This window comes from Perna viridis, chromosome 1 (assembly GCF_037379345.1).
Source record: "Perna viridis isolate PV_CMFRI_1.1 ecotype Kerala chromosome 1, ASM3737934v1, whole genome shotgun sequence".
In the NCBI taxonomy this organism is placed as follows: Eukaryota; Metazoa; Mollusca; class Bivalvia; order Mytilida; family Mytilidae; genus Perna; species Perna viridis.
This window is the reverse complement of record NC_142445.1, coordinates 63,536,508-63,561,155: the sequence shown is the minus strand read 5'-3', so window position 1 is coordinate 63,561,155 and position 24,648 is coordinate 63,536,508. Positions and strand designations below refer to the sequence as shown.

General features: G+C 32.1%; 1 protein-coding gene across 9 annotated transcripts in view; it reads right to left on the bottom strand.

Moving 5' to 3' along the window:
* The window catches only part of LOC148629807 (protein phosphatase EYA2-like), a 114,743-nt gene that overhangs the window by 27,839 nt on the left and 62,256 nt on the right, over window positions 1-24,648 (bottom strand). For 5 of the 9 annotated variants that reach the window (XM_088557438.1, XM_088557402.1, XM_088557391.1 and 2 more), the window contains 5 exons: window positions 16,016-16,068; window positions 7,593-7,720; window positions 2,650-2,724; window positions 1,243-1,353; window positions 37-103 (listed from right to left, as the gene is read on the bottom strand). In XM_088557438.1, coding sequence (XP_088413564.1) covers window positions 37-103; window positions 1,243-1,353; window positions 2,650-2,724; window positions 7,593-7,720; window positions 16,016-16,068 — 434 coding nt within the window. Of the gene's footprint in view, window positions 1-36; window positions 104-1,242; window positions 1,354-2,649; window positions 2,725-7,592; window positions 7,721-16,015; window positions 16,069-17,064; window positions 18,635-24,648 lie in introns of those variants that run through there. The other 4 variants (XM_088557446.1, XM_088557464.1, XM_088557455.1 and 1 more) reach the window with 3 other exon arrangements.

The window sequence follows — 24,648 nt, the reverse complement described above, 5'->3', positions numbered from 1 at the left end:
TGATAATAACTTGAACATAGCCTTCACATTACTTACCTATTTAGAAAGTTTGCTAAATCTGTTGGTGTTAATTCTGTGTTCTTATCTATCTCACTTGTTGCTACTGAAATAGATCAAGTATATTTCATACTTCATGAAAAATAGCCCAAATGTACAAAAATCCTGAGGAATCTCTGATGATTCCATGAAATCTTGGCTTCTTGCTACCATCAAAAATTGAAATCTGGGTCAAGCTAAAATTAGAGTTATTTCTAACACAATAAATACAAGTATGATCTTCAGTTGAATGACCACTTCAACCAGAGTTTACAGATCTTATTTGTTTCTACAAATAGACAAATAGTTTAAGGATTAAATAGAATTCTTATAAGTCAGTAAGTCATTCAAATGTATACAAAATTCGTTATTAGAAGAAATATCAATTCAGCAAAACCTTCTGGAAACCATGGCATTGAATATGGTTATCTTCTTTGAATCAGTTTCTGTGAAGGTAAAATCAGCAAAGTTCACCGTCAAAGGGAAATTTGAATACAATAGTCAAGGGACAAAGACAAAAAAAAAAAAGCAGAGACAATAAAAGAAAGGGGTTCTATGCCCCTTCTTTGGAAGAGTAATCAAGGGAACCAAGATTCTAGTGGAAATAAAAAAAAAAGTAATCCATGGACAAAGACCAGACATGGAAAATAGACACAAACAACAAATAACATAAAATAACCAAATATAATACATACAAAGTAAAAAAAGTAAATGAGCAACTCGGACTCCACTAAAAACTGGCAGCATGGACCAGGTGCACCAGTAGTGTGAGCATCCTCTGCTTTTCTAGAAACAACCGCCCAGTTGCCCATAAAAAGTCAAGTCCAGGGTAGACAAAAGAGGAAAGGAAAACTATGACATGTTGAACAAATCAGTTTTCATGGAATTTCTATTTCCAAGGAATATAACTCCTACAATATTAGTCAGTCATTGTTGAATTTGGAGCTTTTCTGAGAAGTTCATGGCAGCAGTAACGAAATATAGATCTGAGAGTGCTTATAAGGTGTGATGGACAAATAAACAATGGATAAATTGTAGCTGGTGGTAAATAATTATATACACGCTCCTACTTAAATACATAGAAAACTTCATGTTAATGATTAACATGAACTCAACCAGAGAAATGGAGCACGGACCTGAAGCAAAAAATTGCAAGACAATGGCAATGATCTCATTATATCAAAGTTATATTGTTATTATAATTACCTGCTAAAGTATCTTGTTGATCAGAAGATGATATGACAGTCGATGAGGTTGTGATTGGTAGAGCTACAGTAAGAGTGACTGCGTTAGTTACAGCAGAGGCTTCACTCTTCACTAAAAAATGAAAATAAAATATCAAAGTTTGGTTTCTTTGCAATGTACCTAAGTTTGTTCATAAAAAAACAGTATGATGTTGGAATTTATGCCTGAATTTCTCAAAATAAATCATACAACTGTTTAAATATGCTCATTCAGGACAGAATCATTGTGGGCACAAAAAGAATGTCCCTGGAAAAATACCACCCCCTAAAAAATGTCAGAGATAGAGTACATGGTCTTCCTTCATAAGATCGCGTTAGAATGCACGTCTACCAATAATTTCCTCCAGCACAGTGAAGTGTTCACACTTCAATTTAAAGCCAGCACTTGAGGAGGATGCTATAATTACTGAAACACTTTACATCAGGAACTATCAAGTATCGGAACAAGGATCTTAAGCCCTGGTAATTGTCTTATTTGTGTTTTGTCTGATGTGAATAACAATACAGAGATTTATATCTCTTATCAATTGTTATATCCCTCTTGTAAATGGTGTAAGATTCTAACAAGTATGACTTAGGAACAGATTAAGATCTTTTTTCTTCTAATTTAAGTAAACTCATAAGTTTTTTCTATGCAAGAGAGCAGTTCCAAAACACTGGAAAAGTCTACAATGATACATGTTTTTACAAGTATACCTATAAACTGTACACTCAGAAATAAGTGAAATTTCAACTGTGGTTATATGATTTGAGTGTTTATTTATTATCTGGGAAAGACGCAATTCAAATAATTCCAAACTAAATAAGGCTTTGATAAAGGGACAAATCATTGGTTTTGACACTTATCAATTAGAAATTAATTATAAGGATTGTTTTAAATTTTTTTTACCAATTAATGCTCGCATAACCAACTTGTTCATAAACCATGAATCATAAACTGTTTCATGGTTCATGAAGCGTAAACTGCCTGGAAGTTGGTTATTTGGCATAACCTGGTAAAAGATTTAACACAATCCTTAAATAAATAAAACATTGCTTCATTCATGGGGAAACAACTGAAAAATGTGACTTCCAATTACTTCAATTTTAACCCAGTCACAACTTTTAACAAAAGCTTTTAAATTTGCAGTATTCAACTTTTTTATTCTGCATGCATATGTTCAATAAATTAGAAATGACTCAAACATTAATTTATGACGGTCAGAAAAACACTCAAAATTTGAGGTTACCATGCATTAAATATAATTAAAGTTCCTGTATACCATTAAAATGCTTATTTGAGCCCATTCAGATCATTTATAATATTGATTCTTGCTTATATCTAGAAATTTACAGGAAAACAGATAAGTAAATCTCATTAAGTACTCACCAACACCTGGTGAATTAGGAATTACCCAACTATCATCACTGGTGAAAGTGGTGCCATCATCAGTGGAGAGACCACCTAAAACAAAGAAAGAAAACAATGTGAAAGTGGTGTCATCATCAGGGGAGAGACCACTGAAAACAAAGAAAGAAAACAATGTGAAAGTGGTGTCATCATCAGGGGAGAGACCACTGAAAACAAAGAAAGAAAACAACATGAAAGTGGTGTCATCATCAGGGGAGAGACCACTGAAAACAAAGAAAGAAAACAACATGAAAGTGGTGTCATCATCAGGGGAGAGACCACCAAAAACAAAGAAAGAAAACAATGTGAAAGTGGTGTCATCATCAGGGGAGAGACCACCAAAAACAAAGAAAGAAAACAATGTGAAAGTGGTGTCATCATCAGGGGAGAGACCACCAAAAACAAAGAAAGAAAACAATGTGAAAGTGGTGTCATCATCAGGGGAGAGACCACCGAAAACAAAGAAAGAAAACAATGTGAAAGTGGTGTCATCATCAGGGGAGAGACCACTGAAAACAAAGAAAGAAAACAATGTGAAAGTGGTGTCATCATCAGGGGAGAGACCACCAAAAACAAAGAAAGAAAACAATGTGAAAGTGGTGTCATCATCAGGGGAGAGACCACCGAAAACAAAGAAAGAAAACAATGTGAAAGTGGTGTCATCATCAGGGAGAGACCACTGAAAACAAAGAAAGAAAACAATGTGAAAGTGGTGTCATCATCAGGGGAGAGACCACTGAAAACAAAGAAAGAAAACAATGTGAAAGTGGTGTCATCATCAGGGGAGAGACCACTGAAAACAAAGAAAGAAAACAACATGAAAGTGGTGTCATCATCAGGGGAGAGACCACTGAAAACAAAGAAAGAAAACAACGTGAAAGTGGTGTCATCATCAGGGGAGAGACCACCAAAAACAAAGAAAGAAAACAATGTGAAAGTGGTGTCATCATCAGGGGAGAGACCACCAAAAACAAAGAAAGAAAACAATGTGAAAGTGGTGTCATCATCAGGGGAGAGACCACCAAAAACAAAGAAAGAAAACAATGTGAAAGTGGTGTCATCATCAGGGGAGAGACCACTGAAAACAAAGAAAGAAAACAATGTGAAAGTGGTGTCATCATCAGGGGAGAGACCACTGAAAACAAAGAAAGAAAACAATGTGAAAGTGGTGTCATCATCAGGGGAGAGACCACCAAAAACAAAGAAAGAAAACAATGTGAAAGTGGTGTCATCATCAGGGGAGAGACCACCGAAAACAAAGAAAGAAAACAATGTGAAAGTGGTGTCATCATCAGGGAGAGACCACTGAAAACAAAGAAAGAAAACAATGTGAAAGTGGTGTCATCATCAGGGGAGAGACCACCGAAAACAAAGAAAGAAAACAATGTGAAAGTGGTGTCATCATCAGGGGAGAGACTTCCTAAAACAAATAAAACAAATGTCACTGGACAATTAACAGCGTTTCACTGGCTATATATATGAGGAGTTATTGTCATGACAAAACATATATGGTTATTTCTGAAATTATTGCATGAATTAATTATTACAATTTTGTTATTCTGGGCAAAAGCTGGATTCAAGCTTTTACGATATTTAGAAAACTTACCCTACTGGAATACCTTAACTAAGTGGGTGTAAATTATTACAATGACAAAAATCTTGTCCTTGTAATAATAACGGAATTCAAAGTAGAAGAGACTGGACTCATTGACCTGATAAGGAACTAGAAAAAAAAGGCATTAATGGATGAAGGTTCTGGACTTATTAAATTAATCAGTCTAAGCTATGTACTAAAAAACCTTCAACTAAAGTAACACAGTAGTGAAAGGATTACTAAATGTCCAGTAGTTCCTGGAAGACTTACCATGCCCACTGATACATTGTTATTTCAAAGCATGATTGTTTACATAAAGGATGAAAAAAAGAATTTAACGTGATTTATTATCAAATAATTTTATAATTCTTGTCATAATTAATTTCAAACGACCAATATGCTGCCATTCAATCTGTGTCAGTTATCAGAAGTAACCTACATTTCCCACAATTTGCATATGAACCAATATTGTGCTGCCACAACTCCCAAATGAACCCAATTGGCCACAAATCTTTTATCATCATTTCCTAACTCTAATCCCCCCGTGAGCTCCAACCACCATGGGTGAAAACTCCTAATCAGAATGTCGCAAACCAACAAGATTTTCCTATAATCACCTTCATTTTTTACAAGAAAACTAGTTCTATGATAATAACTGGCATATGACAGATCATTTCTTGGCTGAGGAATAATCACCTTGGCCATACGGTACACTTGCTACAATCAGACACAATAGTTCTTTCTGCATCGAAAGAAAGATTTATCAAATATGACATACAGCTTAATTCAGAAAAACAAAAATTGATTAAATAAAACTAGGATTGATGACAGCAATTATTGTAATTTCTCCAAAATTAATTAAATCTCAACAGAGAGAAAAATTCTTCCCTTGGAAGAAAATGGATTATTGCATGACCAAGACATATTAGGGACGGCAGAGGAATAGATTACTACGGAAACTCGTTGTCATGTGATCAGAACAATATGTCTTTTTATGTTATAATGCAATGATTACAAAGCACTACACAATGTTGGAGAAAAAAATACTGAGCTACAAGACAATGTGAGATCATATAATGATATTTCAATGTACTTAACAGCAGGAAGGAGGACAGTCATAACATTCTCTGGGTCTACTTAGATGTGTCTGTATAAAACAATGTAGACTATATCCAGCTATATTAAACATTTATCCAAAATTCATTTCACAATCGATGATAATTCAGACTTAGTATGAGACTTCAAATGCACTGTCAGAAAATTCAGCACAACACAATAGATTAATCCCTTATGAATTCTATTGTTTAATAACTGTTTGTAATCATCTCATTAAGAATGAGGTACATATTATGAAACTTTTATAATAGAGGCTATGTATGAGGGCTGTGCTTTCACAGTATGAAATGTCCCATTTGAAGATTTTTTTATGAAAATACTGAATACATAATTTGAGTCCATTTAACCTTGGGACTAGACTGTCAGCTTTGATCATAATTTCTCTAAAAGACTTGAAGAATCCATTGAAAATAACTACCCTCTCCCTAAGTGAATGTTATTTCACTGTCAAAATTTAGGTAATTAAAAATTTTATGCCTTATTACTCCACAATAGAATTAATCATTAGATAATACTGATAAACAGATTTTAATAAAGCAATCAAATACTTTTTTTCAATTAATGACTCACAGGAACTTTAAAGAATTTCATATTAAATATAAAATTGATTGTATGATTCATCCTGATATATTCTGAATGTCAAGCCTTTAGTTTATTGACTAGCACCACACATATTTTGTTTAAGTTTTCATATTTCTAGAGATCCTCTTCTGTGGAGGTTACACTACTTTTTTTTTTTTTTTTTTTTTTTTTGGGGGGGGGGGGGGGGTATAATTTTTATAGGTTTATGGAAATTGGGTTAGCTGGTTGATTTTTTAAGTCAAGGACTTAAAGCACCTTGATAAACATTTTTAATTTCTTTGAATTAGAATTTGTAATTAGACCAAACCATCAAAACCACACAGAAAAACTGATACCACATGTACCATAATTCTCTTTAGTGAGAATAGCTAATGATACCTATGACTTCAATGCTAGTAGGATATTCTAAATATGTGTCCATACAACACACATGACATCTTAATGATCCTAAATATTAGGCATTCTTCATGTTTACACTAAAAGACCTACACATTCTAAAGAATCAGTTATTAATCGATACACAAATATCTATACTTAGGAAAAGGATAAGTATATCCCCATTCACTTAAAAACCCTAAACATGAAAAAATATCTTCTAACAACAGGGGTGGGGGAGCATTAATTCATGTGTAACAGCCTGAAAAATTCTTCTAACAACAGGGGAACAGGGGAGGGAGTAGCATTAATTTATAAGCAACAGCCCGAAAAAAACTTCTACAAAAGGGGTAACGGTAGCAATTCAAATATAACAGCCTGAAAATATCTACTCAATTTATTATAAAAACAAACATCACCAAAGCTTGGTTTCTATGTTGTTTTTTGCCTTCTTACAAGTCACCTTTCTAAATTTTGACAGCAAATGATAAGTTTTCATAAGCTGCTAGAAATTCCCAGGTAACCTACATTTGTAGTAGGACTGCACATCAGAATGCAGTATTGGATGAAAGCCAATAATTTCCTTGACCTAATCTCTATGTACTAACAAGCTGATTCATAACTTTTATTTGTTTTCTCCTACCATTCTTCCAATTAGCATTTATACTATATCGGTATAATAGATGGTAATTATTTTGGTCCTGAGTCAATGTCCTATCCCAAGGATCACTGGTATGTAGAACATTCATACTATTAACAGTAAACCCTGTAGAAGTCAGGGTTGAGGCTTGTAATTAACTACTAGCCTAAACATAAGTCTATTTGATGTTTTTACCAATATTTGGTACAAAAAATTACACTGTTCTTTCAATAGGAGTAGCACAAATCAATGCCCATCAGTCAAACGATTCATGTTCAAGGCATTAGGCTAGTCACTAAAGGCCCAGTATCTATTCCTTTCTGTATCCGTTACATTAACAGTGTTTTAAAAAAAATATGAAACTGCCTTCCTTTCCATTTCCGTTCCATTTTCATTCCATTTCCATCTGTTTAATCTGTACTTCATCCTGACTTTACTGACTACCTCTATCCCCACTTCCCATACACAATTATTTAGTAAATCTCTCCACATTACAAATGTACTCACCATTAATGGTGCCATTGGCTAAGATATCAATCTCCACATTACAACTGTACTCACCATTAGTGGTGCCATAGGTTAAGATATCAATTTCCACATTACAACTGTACTCACCATTAGTGGTGCCATTGGTTAATATATCAAGTGGTGATGTTTCTTCTGAATTTTCTTCCTGTAATGGTGAATGACTTGCGTGACTATCTAAAGATGATTGGTCAATCAATGGTGGAACATCTATCAGTCTGAAAAGTAAAAATACACTGGTCAGAATGATTATTATACAAGACGTTACAATATGTTTTAACTAGTAACATCCTTATAAGCATTTTTATAAATACCAGAGTAAAAGAAGATGGTATCAAAAATAGAAAGTAACAGACAAAAAGCAACAACAGCAAGCATGAACAAAAATTGACTATGATTCTTAATATAGAAAACTTGACCATGATCAAAAATACAAATATAAAATAATAAAAAAAAATGACAAGTCTGTTGTTGGGCCTGAAGACTAACTAAATACAATATCCTGGGTTAAGTCTATACCTTCATACAGACCTTATTGGACTGATACAACCAGATACTATAGAACATCAAAAGTACATTCCAGGTGTAATCAGGTAAAAATGAACACATTACCACAATTCTCATTCAAAGATATTTTCCACAGAAAGAATTTGACCTCCCTCGACCTCCATAATATCTATGTAACTTTTAAATCTAATTTGTGGTTAACATTTACAAAGACTTGGTTCTTTATCAACATTGAAAGATGTTTTCCCCATGTTTTATGTGAAAAAACTCCACACTCCCAAATTAGAAAAGATTTTCAAGCCAAATAAAGCCGCTGTTGGGGGCAGCAAGCCACTTCAACTATTTTACGATAGTAAAGATACTTCAAATTGAGTTAGAGTAGAAAATTTGGAATTAAATAAGGTCAGTAGTTGTCAAAGGGAAACTTGCCATAAATGGTACTAAATGACTAATTCAAATAAAGGAAGAGTATAATTAAAACAAAACACATGGATCCATTGAAGCAGAATCAACTCTATGAGAATCCACTATGTAAATACTTTTCCATGGGTGTCCTTTTGATGTTCAGAGTTTGACATATAGAGTAAAGTTGTTCTAAACACTGTAAATGTTGACATATTTTCATCATATAATATTCACAATTATTGAAGTACTCATGGATGGAAATATTGAACAGCTAATAATCATTGAACCTTACCCCCATAGAATCGAGTATGTTCTCTGGAGATAAAAAAAAACTTGCTTAAAATTGCAAGTTCAAATATAGATTTGAAACTGGTCTGAATATAATATTTGTAATTTCAGTACTCTACAATCACATATGATTTGCATACATGTAATTATATATTACTACTCCACATTATGCTGCTGATCGGTGCCATGTTTACTGTCATAGCTTCATAGTTCTAGCTCCATACTCTTAATATCCTACACATATGTTCTACGTATGTTTTTTGCTTGTATGAGAACCTGAAGTTTACATTAAAAGATGAAATGATTGGTTAGAATTGAACATTACCCAGTTTCTGATTCTGACACAGGGGTTCATTACAATTGACTATATATATACAGTCACTGCCAATTGTTTAATCTTGTTCCTTCTCTGGTTTCCTGGTCAATATCATAAGGAACAAAAAGATCGCTTAAAATTTGAAAAAAACTTGTGGAACGAAAACATTATCCACACTTCTTGGTAACCACTTGTTTTGATTGAAAAACATTTGGTCATCACTGTTACTAGTGAGTAACAAAGAAACCAAGATTCCAGCGGAAGCCACCAGATTTTAAAGCCTATAACATTCTCGACATTTCGGATGTTGAAAGCTAAAATCAGTGGTACAGTATATTTGATGATTATAGACTTTGAAGACTTCAGTCTTTGATTATTATATTTGTAATTGGTCATTTTTTTTTGCTTTTTTTTTTTTTTTGTCTCATGCTTACTATTTTTCTGTTTTTTTTTACTGTACATGTACTGTACCTTTTCCTGAATAAGTCTTGACTACTATATATACTCCACAAACACTTGTATACATTTCATTAACTTCATGTTATCATAACTGCCTGAGGCTTTCAAAAATTTAAACTAGATTTTGCTGTCTCATTTTCCAAGAAAAAAGATTTTATGATGTAGATATTCCCTGTGTGTTAGTTTATGATTATTGATTCCTGGGAAATGACAGTTTATATTCACTGTGTTACTATGGATGGTAGGGTAAAATGGTTTGCTGACATATCGGAAATTAGACAGCAGCCAAATGCTCTACAGCACCATTAAATGTTTAAATCAGTCAAATTAAAACAGCATCAAAACATTAAACTGGATCAATAGTCAACACTTTCTGATCATCAAAATCAACACTATATAGTCAGCTCCAGTCAGTTACTAATGAAATCAACACTTTACAGTACTACAGTCATCAATGAATAGTCAACATAATAGTATAGATAAATTTTTCATGATTAAAAATAAAAATGTATGCAAGTTTAAAATACATTCATTTATAAAAATAGTTATGATTTAGGAATTCAGTTAGCTGCAAAGGAAGCCAAATGTGTGTCACAGGTATATAAATTACCTTATTTGTATAAGTTTCTGAATCGTTAAGAGATAGTTAATGTTAATGATCAAAATAATAGACAGAAAAATCCTGAGATAGTAACTATTGCCCTAAATTAGCATTTACTTTCAAGGTCCTATATAATTACCATATTACCAAAAATGTTACAATACATGCCCTAAATTAGCACCCATGATGAAGAGTCCTGGTAATCACCAAACTTTAATGTTAAGTTATTTCCTGTCCCACAGTTCGTGTGAATAATGTCAATGCTAATGTCCTACTCTGTCTTCACATTCAATGTAAATGTTGAGGACAAATACAGTCAACAAAAAAATGATAGCTTGGGGCCCCCTTTATGTATACATTTCTCAGTTTGCCCCTGCTAGAAGACTTAGTAGGTTAATATTAGGTAGAATATACATAAGATTCCAAGCAAGGAGAAAAAAAATACATATCCAGTCACCTCCATGTTTTGAACACCATTTTTTACTGACTATAATGGGGGAAAACCTTGGAAAAGCAACTAAATCAGAACAGTCTTCTTTATTCTGCATACATTTCCTTTTTATTTTCCCATGCATTAACCTACAATAGTTTACTATAAAGCAATAAACTGTTTCATTGTATTTTCCACTGCAGTAATTTCCCACCATGCAGGTGCTACCCACCTTTATAGTGTATTTCATCCATTTATATGCATACCTTGCCTCGTACAAAAGTAATTTCTAAGACAATTACAACAATCACCGACGTTTACTACCTTCCGAAACACAGAACTAACAATTCAATCATGTTCTTTACAATTCCAAGTTACAAATTAAGCCTATTTTTTTCTGCCATAAATATTTTATCGACACACATAAAATGAGTTAGATGAAATGAGAAATTTTTAAAGCAAACAATAGCCTGATGTCAACAAATAAGACCAATTCTCGTAAAATGTTGAGTGAATGGAAGAGAGGCATTACATGGAAGTTGTTCTAACGGCAGTCCCTTAAGACGGAGTAAACTGACAATTATATCACCATAAAGGGAAGAAACCCAATTAATTATCTGCTGATTAATTCCAATGCTGTTGTATTTTTCTCTAGAAATGGTGTATTTGTGACGACAGCCATATCGGGAATTGTCGCAAAGTTCGTCAAATACAGACAAGGACTTTTAATTCTATTGCTTTCTGTATTTTACTGAGGAAATGATGTGTTTGTATAGTTTGCCTTATGAGACTTTACTAACATTGTCAACTAGTCTGACAGGAAGTCGATTAGCTATTGACTTCATATGTAATGGTACATATGTATCAGTAGTATTAAGAGACTTAGGAAGTTTTGTATACCTGGCTGACTAAAAAAATAATATAATGACATATTGACTCCTAATGTGGTGTTTATCATACAAACACGTCCTTGGTAAAAGCTTTTCTGTCATTCAATGATAATACAACCAATGAAAATGCATATTTACTATAAAGCTGATCACAGGATATTTCTACCATACCCAAAACAATTATCCTATCCCAAGGTCATTCCAAACATAATTCGAAACAATTAAGGACTAAAGAGAAACAGGAAGTTTAATGATTCAGATTGACCCCTAACCTTTACCTACTGTCTTATTATACACCTTTACAGGTGTGCAATGGCTTTGATGTAAAGTAATTAATGATAAATTTAAATTCTGCTTCAGAATAAAAGATACTCTGTTCAGATTAAACACCTGAATTTCTGAGGTAATTACATCATATCTCACCTATTTCACAGGCTCAAAATTTAATATGTAAAGCACAGTAACAAAATTACCTCAGACATTAAATCTGGGAGGTATGGATTAACTGTGTGTACATGTCAGAAGAAAAGTTTAACAAATGATACTAAGTTAAAGATCCCTTTATTTTAGACACCTAGGCTCATACAAATGATCAGATGTATGCCTGACAAAAAAGCCCTAAAAATTTTCCTATTCTGTACGCTGATCTGGACTGCAGAAGCAAACTCAAGCAAAATTTGGAATGCATTGTTTGCAGATATTTAGTTAAAAACAACAAACACTTCTATGTTTTCCTTCCTTTCACAAATAATAAGTGAACAGTTGTTTATGGCAATTTTACATCCTCTAAAGCAGCCTGGTGAGGATATACAATTGCACATTCAAACATAATGGGTAGGGCAAACATTCTCTTACAAATTACAAAACATATTCCATTCTTGTAAGTGTGGTGCTTGACCTTGATAAAAGTTATTTCCCCTTACAGAATATTTTTGACACAGGCCTAATATAGGTTTCCTGTGAAAGATGATCATAACCTATTAGTGACTGTAGTACCAGATTGCACATTGCATCTTAAATGTTTCCTCTCATCCAAATAACTTAGATGAATTTGTCTAAACCTTGGAAAAGAATTCATATTTTAAATGAATGCAGATTTTTGTGACAAAATAAAAGCAAATTGAGAGAGCTGTTACCTAAACCATTGAAATAACAAGAAAACATTTGTCATCAATACAAAAAGCACAAAGGAATCAACTTTCATTAATGAAATTTACAAAATGGAAGATTAAAATAATGTGAATTTACCTTGAAAATATTGAAACCAACTCCAACAGAGAAATGATTAGAACAAAGGGAAGGGTGTGACGACAATTCTATAATGACCTTGTGCATTCCTGCACTGTCTTTTTATATGGACTTTGACCCTGCACATTGTTGAGTGGATTATCTATTAGACAAGGTCATGGAATTTTATGTTCAATTATTTTAGATATATACCACCAATGTAAGAGGACTTGGTTCATTTGGCAATGATTTGGTGAAAACATATTAACTAATCTATCATTTTAGTGAAAACAGAAAAATTATCTATAAAGATATAATTTGGATATAGGCTGATGTGACTTATTACATGTAGATGTACTTGTTCTGAGAAGCTACCGATTCTCCAGACAACTGGACTACTAATAGCAGCTCTTCAGTTGTCAACACCCAAGTTGTTTGCTAATAACCATTAAGTTACCGCCTTCTTGTTATTTTGTTTGTAACTTCGTTTTTGATGAATTCTGTCTTGTTATATACAGGATTTAAAGCAGAGTCTTCTAACTGATTTAACCTGTTGTTTGCTGTTTGCACTTAAATACAGGGCATAATCTATTGCATTTACATCTATCAAGTTCCCCTCTCCAAAACAGGAAAGGAGTAGAATATGGTCATTTCTCAAGTGATGAAAAAATACCCATATCAAATGAGGACAATTAATGCCCGAAATTTGCAAAAGATTTTTCTCAATTTTCCAATAAATGACCAGAATTCTTGGCCATTCCAGGAGCCTTGGATTGGTGATTTATATTGAAAGACTCATCAGAATTTCTTATTCCTTCCTACCTTTTTATACTGGATAAGACTTATGATAGGTTTAGTCCGTTGGCCCAAACCATAACTAAACATTTCTGCAAAGCATTCAATTGCTGAACTATCAATAAAACATGTATTACTTTCCCTGATTCCCTTTCAGTATGGTAGCTATTTCTAAATTGTTTATTTAAATGAATCATTGTACAACTTTTGCATGAAGATCAAATTTTGATTTCAAATATTGGTTTTTTTCCAATTTTCCTCAAATGAATTGATCGTATTTGAATAGGATACCAACCGGACACTGATTGGTATCAGTTTCAGGACATTTTTTCCCTAGCAAACAGTCCATTTATCAAATTACTTATTTTCCTAAAATTTATATATAAATATTTCCTGGAATAGCTAAATTAGAGGTACATCAGATCAAAATTTTCCTTGGTACTAGGAATAAAATAATTTTAGATCCTTTAATTTTGGAACAGGATTTAGAATGATAAGCAAATCTTTTTACATGTAAATCTGAAAAAAATGTAAACAAACACCTTTTTGAAAATAGACATCTGACATGTAAAACATTAAATATAAACAATTTGTATCCTGACTTAACCAGAAACCAATATTAACTAGAAAAAAAAATGTGAATAAAGTTCACTAAAGAAAACCACCGGTCTGCACCCAAGTAACCTTATAGTCAAAATATTAAGTAGTAATCTTTGTAAGAAACATGCAAATTCTGTAAAATGTAATATACCTCAAAAAAGGCTACATATTTTTATTTTTGATATTAAGTTTAATTATGGGTCTATATTATGAAATGTGTAATTATTTATTCGAATCTGCCTGCTCTTAGGAGATAATCCACATTGAAGATCTAATAGATTCTATTGTATTTGAGTGTCATTTACAGAGTTATCTCCCTTAATTTTGAAATCTACAGTGCATTCTATATAATTTTTATCTCCAAGAGCACAGATTATATGAAAAACCCACTGTTAATTTCTGTTTACTATGGCATTTCAAACAAAATATCAAAATAAAAATATGTTGACTTTTCACCGCCCCGTGCAGGTCCGGGTGTTAAAAGAATAGGCCTGCAGCAGCGCTAAGCTTGTCATATAAGGCGACTAAATAGTGCTCAGAAACCTAGCCGGGGGCTAGGCGGTCTGCCCACAGAGCAACTGGGATGTGTGCCCCAGGTGGTGGAATGGGGTACCCCTGGCGTGTTACATGCTGGGGTTGTCAGGCTACAATACGGAAAACCTGACCGCAAACCATAGTGGTGCACCGTGTTGGGAAAGATGCCACGTTCCTCGCACGTTAAAGAGCCCTGCTGTGGTATTCGATAGGAGTAGGAACCTTTGTGCTCCGCCACAGGAGGCTAAATTGCCTGACGTTACCCATCCCCCTTTTTCCAGTGGCAATCAAAATTTGTCGACCCTATTATCCTTGTGACCCGTCCTTTTTTCTTTTTTTTTTCATTTCATGTTCATTGTCTGAATATAGCTGAAATATTGCTGCTCGGACGTTAAACCCTAACGAACAAACAAACGAACTTTTCACCCAAGAATCACATTTTACATGATTCTTAGTTGGAGTACTACTTAACTTAGAAGACAAACAAAAAACTGATGTCCCTCCAGTTCAAAATCATAAACAAAGATATGGCATACTTTTATAAAGCTTCTGTAGTTGTGACAAGTAGTTACAATGAAAACTGTTGTGGACAAACAAATGGACAGAAACAGACAGACAGACACTAAAGCAAGGGTATAACAAAATGATAAGGTAAATCTTATTTTGTAAATTCAGTATTACTTCCTTGTATTCACAGTGATATAAATCTATCATTTAAAGTTTGCAAAACAAAAAAGTGGTATCTATCAAAAGTTTAATATGTTACAAAACTTTTAGAGATCTAAAAGAAGAAAGAAATTTAGAGAGGTAAGTTGCAAAGGAAGGGAACTAACATTTTTCCTTCATACTGTATACAACAGTATAGCCATCATTTACACATGGCATGAAAATCACCCATGTTGATCATGGAATAATTTATATTTTCATTCTCCCTGTGACGGTGGCAAATCAAATTTCTATAATCAAACCTTCACAAAGTATTTTCTCATGTCCATTCAAAACATAAGGGTATCCTTGGCAGTCATTTACTGCCCACATAAAAACTGCACATGTTTACCCCTTGACCTCAAACTACTGTGTCTGTCATGCTGGGGTTGTAATGACCACAGTTTCCTGTTCCTGCTCATTGAGGTCACTTCTCTCAGTAATTGCTTGACCTTAATGATTTTAATGGTTAACTACACATACCAAGAAATCATTTTTCTTTTTCTTCAAAATTTCAAGGATCATAAAACTTAAAAAATGAGATAGCTAACACTGCCTTTAAACCCTGATATACTAACAATAAATCTGCATATTTTCTGACCAAACAGGTATTTGGCTTAGCTAAGGAAGCTGTTCAAAAAGTATTTCATATCTGAATATTTGTCCTGCTATAAATTTTTTAAAAACATTTCATTCATCTTTAGTATTAGTCCTCAAGTTGTGAGAAGATTACATCAAGTTTGGTAAAGTACTCACCGATCATCAACTAGACTATTGTCCAAGCTGTTATCTTTCCTGATCCGCTTCACCTACAATATACAGAAGAATTTTAACCCTTAAGCAAGGATCTGTCAGATTTTTCTCTCGATCTTTTATCTACCACAATCTGGTAAGACAGTTTACAACTTCCCTACTGAAACTGGCGAAGTCACAATACAAAGTCTACAGCTATTTCAATATATCATTGAACGGAGTCATTAAATCGGTGATTTTAATTCACCAAATACAGAAAACAGTCATTTAAAATGTCATGAAAATGACCGTTGGCCATCTATTGAGAGCCAGTAAAGAACTTGTTATTTTGATGATAATATTCATTTTACTTTGGGTGACATTCTAAAAGACCTATTCATTTTCTAAAGATTGGTTCTATTTATTTTTCATTTAAAATGAATTCTGTCACAGTTGTAGCATTCCCAGACTGTTATTTTGTTCCTCCCTTACACATGCATGTATCCCCATTACTGACACTCTCATTATCAGTGGCATATTTACAAACCTGAAATTTGTTTAAAATACAGCTGAATACCAAAAACCAAAATTAGCATACATACACAATTCAGAACACTTTGATTAAACATTGGCCTAATACCTCAATATCTTGTGAAGTTTCACATAAATAAACTATAAAATACTTAGTCTTAGTTCATGTTTTTTAAAGGTATAACTAGAATAATAAACAATGTTTTTTGTTTTTTTTTTTTGTTTTTTTTTTTATCACCCACACCCCTTTTTGTCATTTGCATGAGAATCTGTAAGCATGTTAACATGATTATCTTGTGCTATAAATGTTTCCTGAGAATAGAAGGCTGTCTTACAACCATTGTTTATCCAAGGTCAAGGTTGCAGAAACAATAATTACTTTGATAATAATATGAAAAATCATTCAAAATTACTTTATAATTCAGTAATATAGATAAAACTGATAAGAATGTAAACACAGGCAATATTGATAGGGAAAATTGATTCATATAAATAATGGAACTAAAATAATGATTAGTTAATTGTTGGGTATCAAAACTCACCATCGTTGGCGGAGAACTTGGAGGGGAGTCATCCAACCAAGAAAAAGTTGGATTCTCGCTTCCCAGAATCATGATTAATCCCCCAAAAACACTAGAAATTCCTACACACAACTGCAGCCATTACAGAGATTGAGGTCAACACATGTGTCTGACTGAGATTTTGGCTGATTAGGCGTGAGTAAACCCACATGTGAAATACTTAACAACACAGTGTGATAGTTACAGGCATTGTTAATTAATAATCACTTAATTAAACATTGACAGGACAAGGATAACCACTGAGATATGATGTATAAAAAGTATTTTGGAGATTATTTCAGATTTTTTAGTATTCTGAAGGCATCAGTGGCTTAGGATTAATAAAAACTCTATTTAAGCTGTATTAAAAACAACATTTTCCTAAAGTGTCATAAAAAGTGTTTCATTTCTTTGTATTTTTTTTTATTATGTCAAAACAAATAGATAAAAAAGGATATTTCAATATTTAGTAATTTTTTTTTAATTATTCTTTTTCAATTCCACTAAGAAAACTTCAGAGAATAGTCTTTTTTTTAATTTTACAATTTATAATTTTGGAAATATCTAAACTTTCATCATAAATAAGAAATTTTGACTAAAAGTCATCTCCAATTAGACTTCACTCTACCTAAAACATTGCATCAAAGAAATGGTGTATAATTTGTTGACTTAATAAGAAAAGCCATGTGAAACAGATTTTAACTTGAACAGAGAAAAACATCTGTTAAGAATTATCAAAATAATCCAAAGATTTCTCATAACATCATCAGGAAAATGAATTTATAGCAGACCAAGTGATAAACTTGTCAAAAGTAATATACAAATCATATATCAATAAAATTCACAGAAAACATTTTTTGGCAGCAAAAAAATGTTAAAAAGTGTTTTCTCAAGAAGAATTAATTTTCTCTTTCGAAAAAATATAAAATCTGAATTTTATAATTTTAAACAACATAAAACAAATAAAATAGGACTGTTTACTAAACAAATATTAAACTATTACCACATCTTGTTAAAATACTTTAAAATCAAGTTATTCCATCTTAAGGTTTGCCTTATTTTTAATTCCACAAGTGATGATAAAGAAGTACTTTAGAAAATACTCTATAGAAAGGCATTGTCCATGTATTCTGATAACATCATGTTTATCATATGCATAGTTGATTGTGTGTAGAGACAAACCATTATCTGAAGATTCTTCTTAAACAAAAATAAAATGGGCAATCAGCAGAAACCGATGTTTATTGTTTAAAATTATTACTGTGACTCTTCATGACCTAAAAAGGCGTCAAAATATGAATATTTGTCAGAAATGTTAAAATTTATTATCTTGCAGAAATTTTTTAACTGATATGACATGTTTTCAAATAATTATTATTTCACAGCCACTTTAAAATTTTATTTAAAATATACCGTTAAATTTTGAAGTCAAATTTAGAACACAAGAAAAATGAATGAATTCATACTAATTTACTCAGATATACAGACAGTATAAATAAAATTTCCACATTCATTTCAGTAACATTAAATAAAGGAAAAATAAAAATAAAAATAAAACAACTTACATATATTTGATGTTATTATTATAAAATCCAAATATCAAATGAATAAACATTAGAACAATATTTCCTGATGTAAAGAAATCTAATTAAAGGTAAAACATCAAAGGAAATTACTGACAGGTGAAACAGGTACCTGTACAGGTGACCAGTCAATGTCCACTAGTGGACACAGCGGGAATCGTATCACATTTGATGTTGGGACTTAGGAAAGGTGTAAAACATATACAAACACCTGGAATTAAAACAGCATCATATTTCCTACAAAACAATGAATTTTACCCGAACACGAACCATACAGAAAAAAATAATTCTTTGTTTACAATGAAAATGACGTTCATTTTCTGTTAAGTCACTTTTAATTTTCCTTTCTGTCTTTATTTTTTTTTAGCTTTTCTATTTTTTTTTTTTCGATTAAAAAACTGTTTTATTCTATCAATAAGAGAAATTCTCTGATGAAAAGCATTGCAGATTCAATTTTTAAATCATAGTTTTAAATTTGGTTTCTACAAAAAAATACAGATAAAGAACTTTAATACTGTAATTCATGAAATTAAATACAAATCTTTTTTAGAGGTTAACCTACAATAATTTATTGAAATTAGTCATAATCACTTGAACTTTTTTAAGCAGCAATTATGGCAATTTTTCTATTGTTAAAATTTTTGAACAAAGGTCCTTTGAAGTAGTTGTAAGAGTTTAATCCTGAAAGGCAGGAAATTATCAATATAGCAATTATTACATCGAACCATAACATCAAAGATGAGGTATTTTGCTTTTAATCTTTTTGCTAGAAGATAATTTATACAAGTACCTGTATTTATACATTTGCGACAATAATGAAAGTTTTATTGTATTAACAACAGTTTTTTTTTTAAATGTTTTTTTTTGTTTGTATTGTTTCTTATTATATTTTCCTATTTTTTAGGACAGTGGAACTTTAAATTGCTTTAAATGTTACCATTAAATAAAATAATGCCACTTACTAATTTGAAATATTAATTTTAATAACAAAAATAAATATTTTTTCAAAAAATAAAAATATATTTTTCAACAGGAATTTTCCCTTATCTGGCCAAATATAAATTTTGAACAATTTAAAATAGCAAAATAACGAGAAGAGTACTTTTTATTAAGTGTAGAAGTCCTACTCCATGGTTATAATACTGAACAAACACTCGGCACAAAACATGGTATAGTTAAATGTCCTCCTTTATATTTGTACAGGAATGGTTCAGTGTTTACATGCCGAATTTCCGTACAATTGTTGTGTTTAAAATCAACTTTGAGATCCTAATTAAGGAAAAAAGGATTACCCTAAAAAAGGTTAAAGTAAACAAAAAAGGACCTACAGGAGAACTGCTCAGGAAACCATCAAATTTAACTTAGTAAACAATAATTCACATCATTTTTACAGGATTTGAGAATTTTAAATGTTGCTGGGAAAAAACAGAGAACCAGGAAAATAACTGCCATTTAACTGAGAAATTACTTTAATAAATACCATGGTTAACATCTTTTAAATTTAGAGTTATAACAGATTTTGAAAATTGCCAATGGCTAAATTCAAGTCAAAATATTTGATCAATTTAATTTTCACCATGTAATTGACAATTCTATAGGAAAAAGATCATCTTTACATCTATTGAAGACATGTAAAATTTTGGCAAAGAAAGTTATCAGTCTGTTTTTCAACCGATTAAATTTCAAAACATGTCCAATCTACAGACCTATAGCCAGTGGCTATTGAAGTTTTTGGCAATGAAAGTTATAAAAATGAAATGGTACACCAAATTTGAAACCGACCCATGTTTTAACAAACCATCTGATTCCTATCGTATACAAATAACCATCGAAAAATAATACACACTGAAAAAAGTTAATGGCTTACCTTACCAAGATAGTTATTCCAATATACAAGTATTGTCACCGACAAAAAAATTGGACAAATTGTCCTAATGATAATATCTGGGAGGGGGTATCAGATATCACCCCAACACCCCGACCCATCCATGGGTACCCTACCTGTATTTCGATGAAAACCAATAGGTATTATAGACAAATTTGCTACTTTTTACTGGAATTTAATCCCTCTGTACACAAGCTCAGCCCACTATAGCTAGCCAACTCTAAGTTAATCACTTCTAATTAATATTCAGTTAGTTCGATTCAGTGTTGTCATTGGGCTTTATAAAAGTCGTTAAACTCCAACGTTTTTCTGGACAGAGGGCGGGATTATCCACAGTTCCATGAAATGAATTCCATTGATTAGTGATGTCAATCTATTGAAAGGCGGAGCTTATTCTCATCCTGACCAGCTGTGAAATTTGATGGAGATTAAATGAAGTGAGAGGATCCACAGCCTAATAAAAACTTTTTATCTTGTTCAAGCTTATGTCAGTTGTAAAATCATCAAATGTTTTAATCAACACAAATTTTAGCAACATTAATGACTAGTGTAATTAAATGAAATCTTTTGATTTTAGAAGAAAATGATCCCCGACATAAACCACAAACCAGATATTGGTCATTAATTTGTTAAGTTAGTGCCTTGATAACTACACCAATATGGCTATTGTTTTTGTTTCATCACTTTACCAACACACTCAATAACTAAAAGGTTTTTTCACCTGACTTTAATTTTACCAAACTTTATTTTGAGTAAAGAAATTAATATTTATAATAACTACTACATTAAGACTAAGCAACAAAATTCTTCATATGTATCAATGGGCTTTAGGCAGAAGACGACAGAAATATTTTACAAAATTTTGATGAATAAAGACAAATAATACATAAGTTAGTTACAAAAATCACAAGACCCTACCATACTGTATATCTAAACCCTACGATACTGTATATTTTTTTCCACAAACGTAAAATGTCTTCTTTATTCACTCAAGTGACCAAATAAAAAAAAACTCTTCTGATAAACTGACTACATTAAACTTGACAAATTACTGAAATTTTTATTTTAGAATAATTCAGTTACATATTTTCACAGTTCTGTTCAAAATGAGGATAATTGAATGACCACAATCTTAACTTTATGGACTGTCAGAATTAAGGTTTATAAACTGACCAAGCCAAGACAGCATGTGTAAAAATCACAGGCTATCTCTTGTGCAAATCATTTCCTTCAATGGAAGGGTGTTACCCTGCAGAAAAGACGCACCATTAAAATTTTATCATATAATCTTGGGACAGTTCTATAATTACACTGTAGTATTCACTAAAACTTGTCTCTGATCTTCCTATACAGTACATTATCTAAATCACTTGTTTTGTCAGAAAATTGAAAATTGATGGTAGGTTATTATAAGTAATGGGTTTGTCAGTTATTGTGTTCTAAATAAGGAGCTTGACATAACTGTGGACATTACTTTATCGGTCAACGACTAAAGTACAAAGTAGCTAAAATCACAGAGGACCTTTCCCTACTTGAAATCTATGTGTTTGTGAAGGGCATACTTTAGACCTGTATGTTTCACTGCACAGTATTGTTATATTTAATAACAACCTGAGTGTGAATTTCCTTCCCCCGTATAATGATGTACTTTGAACCCATTGTCAGTTGTCGTGTACAACAGCAACTAAATTTTTACTTACTATTATGAATAAAAACTAGAGACTTCATGTCCCACTGTTAAATATGACCATACATTACTTGTTTTAACTCCATGAATTTTGATTTAACTGTTTTACCACGTCATTACATTTTAGTCCAAGACGTCCCTAATTATTGAAATATGAAGAATGATGACCTAGCTTTCTACTCTGTTAAAACTAACGCAAATTCAGGGAAGTGCATTCTGATATCTATACATTCAAAATGTCTACTTCCCAAATTAATAAGAGGAATATTACTGTATTTCAAACTCCATTAGGATTCAATTTCATATTGGAGATAATTGTTACATCAGAAGTCTTGCCAATGATCTTTGTAAAAAGGAAGTCATCCTTCCTTGTTTATTTACTTCCAAAATGTTCCCTAAAACATAGGAGAAAGTTTTCCTATGTAGGTGAATATTACACTAAAAAGAGTGGGTATGAGAACACTAACAAGTAGAATGTTAAACAATAGAATGAAGTTTAATAGAGAGAGAGAAAAATAAAGACATAAGTCTTTGAAATAAGAGTATAATTGGTGAATTTATATCTAGTTGATAATACTTAAGCTATATCTCAGGGCAAAATAATGCTGGGTTTTACTTGTTTTTTGTTTTGTTTTTTTTTTTGTCTTTTGAACAATACATTTTTTAAATACATTATATTCACAAGTTTTTTTATAAATATAATTTACTTTCATTTATATAATTATAAGTTGTACTTTGTAAGATTTCATGCTTTTTAGTTTTTTGCAATGTTTATCATATCAATTATAAAATATAAATCTTAATTCGGACTACTTCAAATGCAAGTACAACAAAAAGTGTGCCTGTATGTAACAAATGAGTGATTTCACATATAAATATGATTTACCTTAAACAGAGAAATGGGCTGCAGTGTCCATATACTACATTGTCAATTACTGTTATTATATACATGTACAATCAAACCAGTCTGAAGTGGCCTCCGTAAGGACAGTAAATCATGGTCACATCAGACAGGTCTTCTTTAAATACAGGTTATTTTTACAAAGAATCCACTATATAGGGATATTATAACCAAAGTCTCTAAGACAGGTCATTACTGAGTGATTACAGGTGGTCTCTAAGACAGGTCATTACTGAGTGATTACAGGTGGTCTCTAAGACAGGTCATTACTGAGTGATTACAGGTGGTCTCTAAGACAGGTCATTACTGAGTGATTACAGATGGTCTCTAAGACAGGTCATTACTGAGTGATTACAGGTGGTCTCTAAGACAGGTCATTACTGAGTGATTACAGATGGTCTCTAAGACAGGTCATTACTGAGTGATTACAGGTGGTCTCTAAGACAGGTCATTACTGAGTGATTACAAATGGTCACTACGACATGTTATTACTGATTACAGGTAGTCACTAAAACAGGTTTTGACTGATTACAGGTGGTCACTAAAACAGGTTTTGACCGATTACATGTGGTCACTAAAACAGGTTATGACTGATTACAGGTGGTCACTATGACAGGTTACGACTGATTACAGATGGTCATTATGACAGGTTATGACAGATTACAGGTAGTCATTCTAAATAGTTCTATCTCAAAGATAGATGTATAGCAGTCAAAGTTTCCAATTTTCTGCTATGATAAGAAAAGGGGAATAAAGATTCTGCTGATTATAACAAGTTAGAATATTATAGTACAAATGTATTTCCTTTCTTCAATCATGAACTTAAACATATAATTTTATTTTTAAGGAGTCAAATCATTTTTCACTTTCTTTTCAAAAACTATTACAATTTATAAGTTTCACTTTGACCACCACAAGAGGTTATGTGCCAGAAATAAGGTCCAAATTATGCTTATCATGAAACTTCTTGTTAGTCTTAACCATTACAAAAGAAGTGGAAATGGGAAATGTGTCCAAGGTGACAACAACCCTACTGAACTGTAAAAAAACAACTAAAGGCAGCCAGAGGGCCTTTGCTACACAGGGGGAAATTTCCAACACCCGAAGTCTGCCTTAGACTGATCTCTAAAACAACAAATAAACAACTTCACTGACACTGGTATCAAACTAGGCCCTTGACAACCTAGAAAAGTTTGGAAAGTACTGCATAAATGTTCCAATTTCAAGTCACAAACAGTTTTTTGGTTAGCACCATAATTTTGATTAAAAATGAGAACATTGATCCAGATGATTATCAATAAATATTGCAAAATCCATTATAAAATATAAATGCAGCAAGAGGGCTATTTGGAATAATAATCAGATACCATCCAAAAACTTTCACGATTAAAAACGCACCCTGTGCATCAATAAAATCAGGTGTCTGACAACAGCATGTAAACCGTTGAATTATAATCAAATCATACATGCTAAAAACCCATTAAAGAAATATTATATATTGCATAAAACA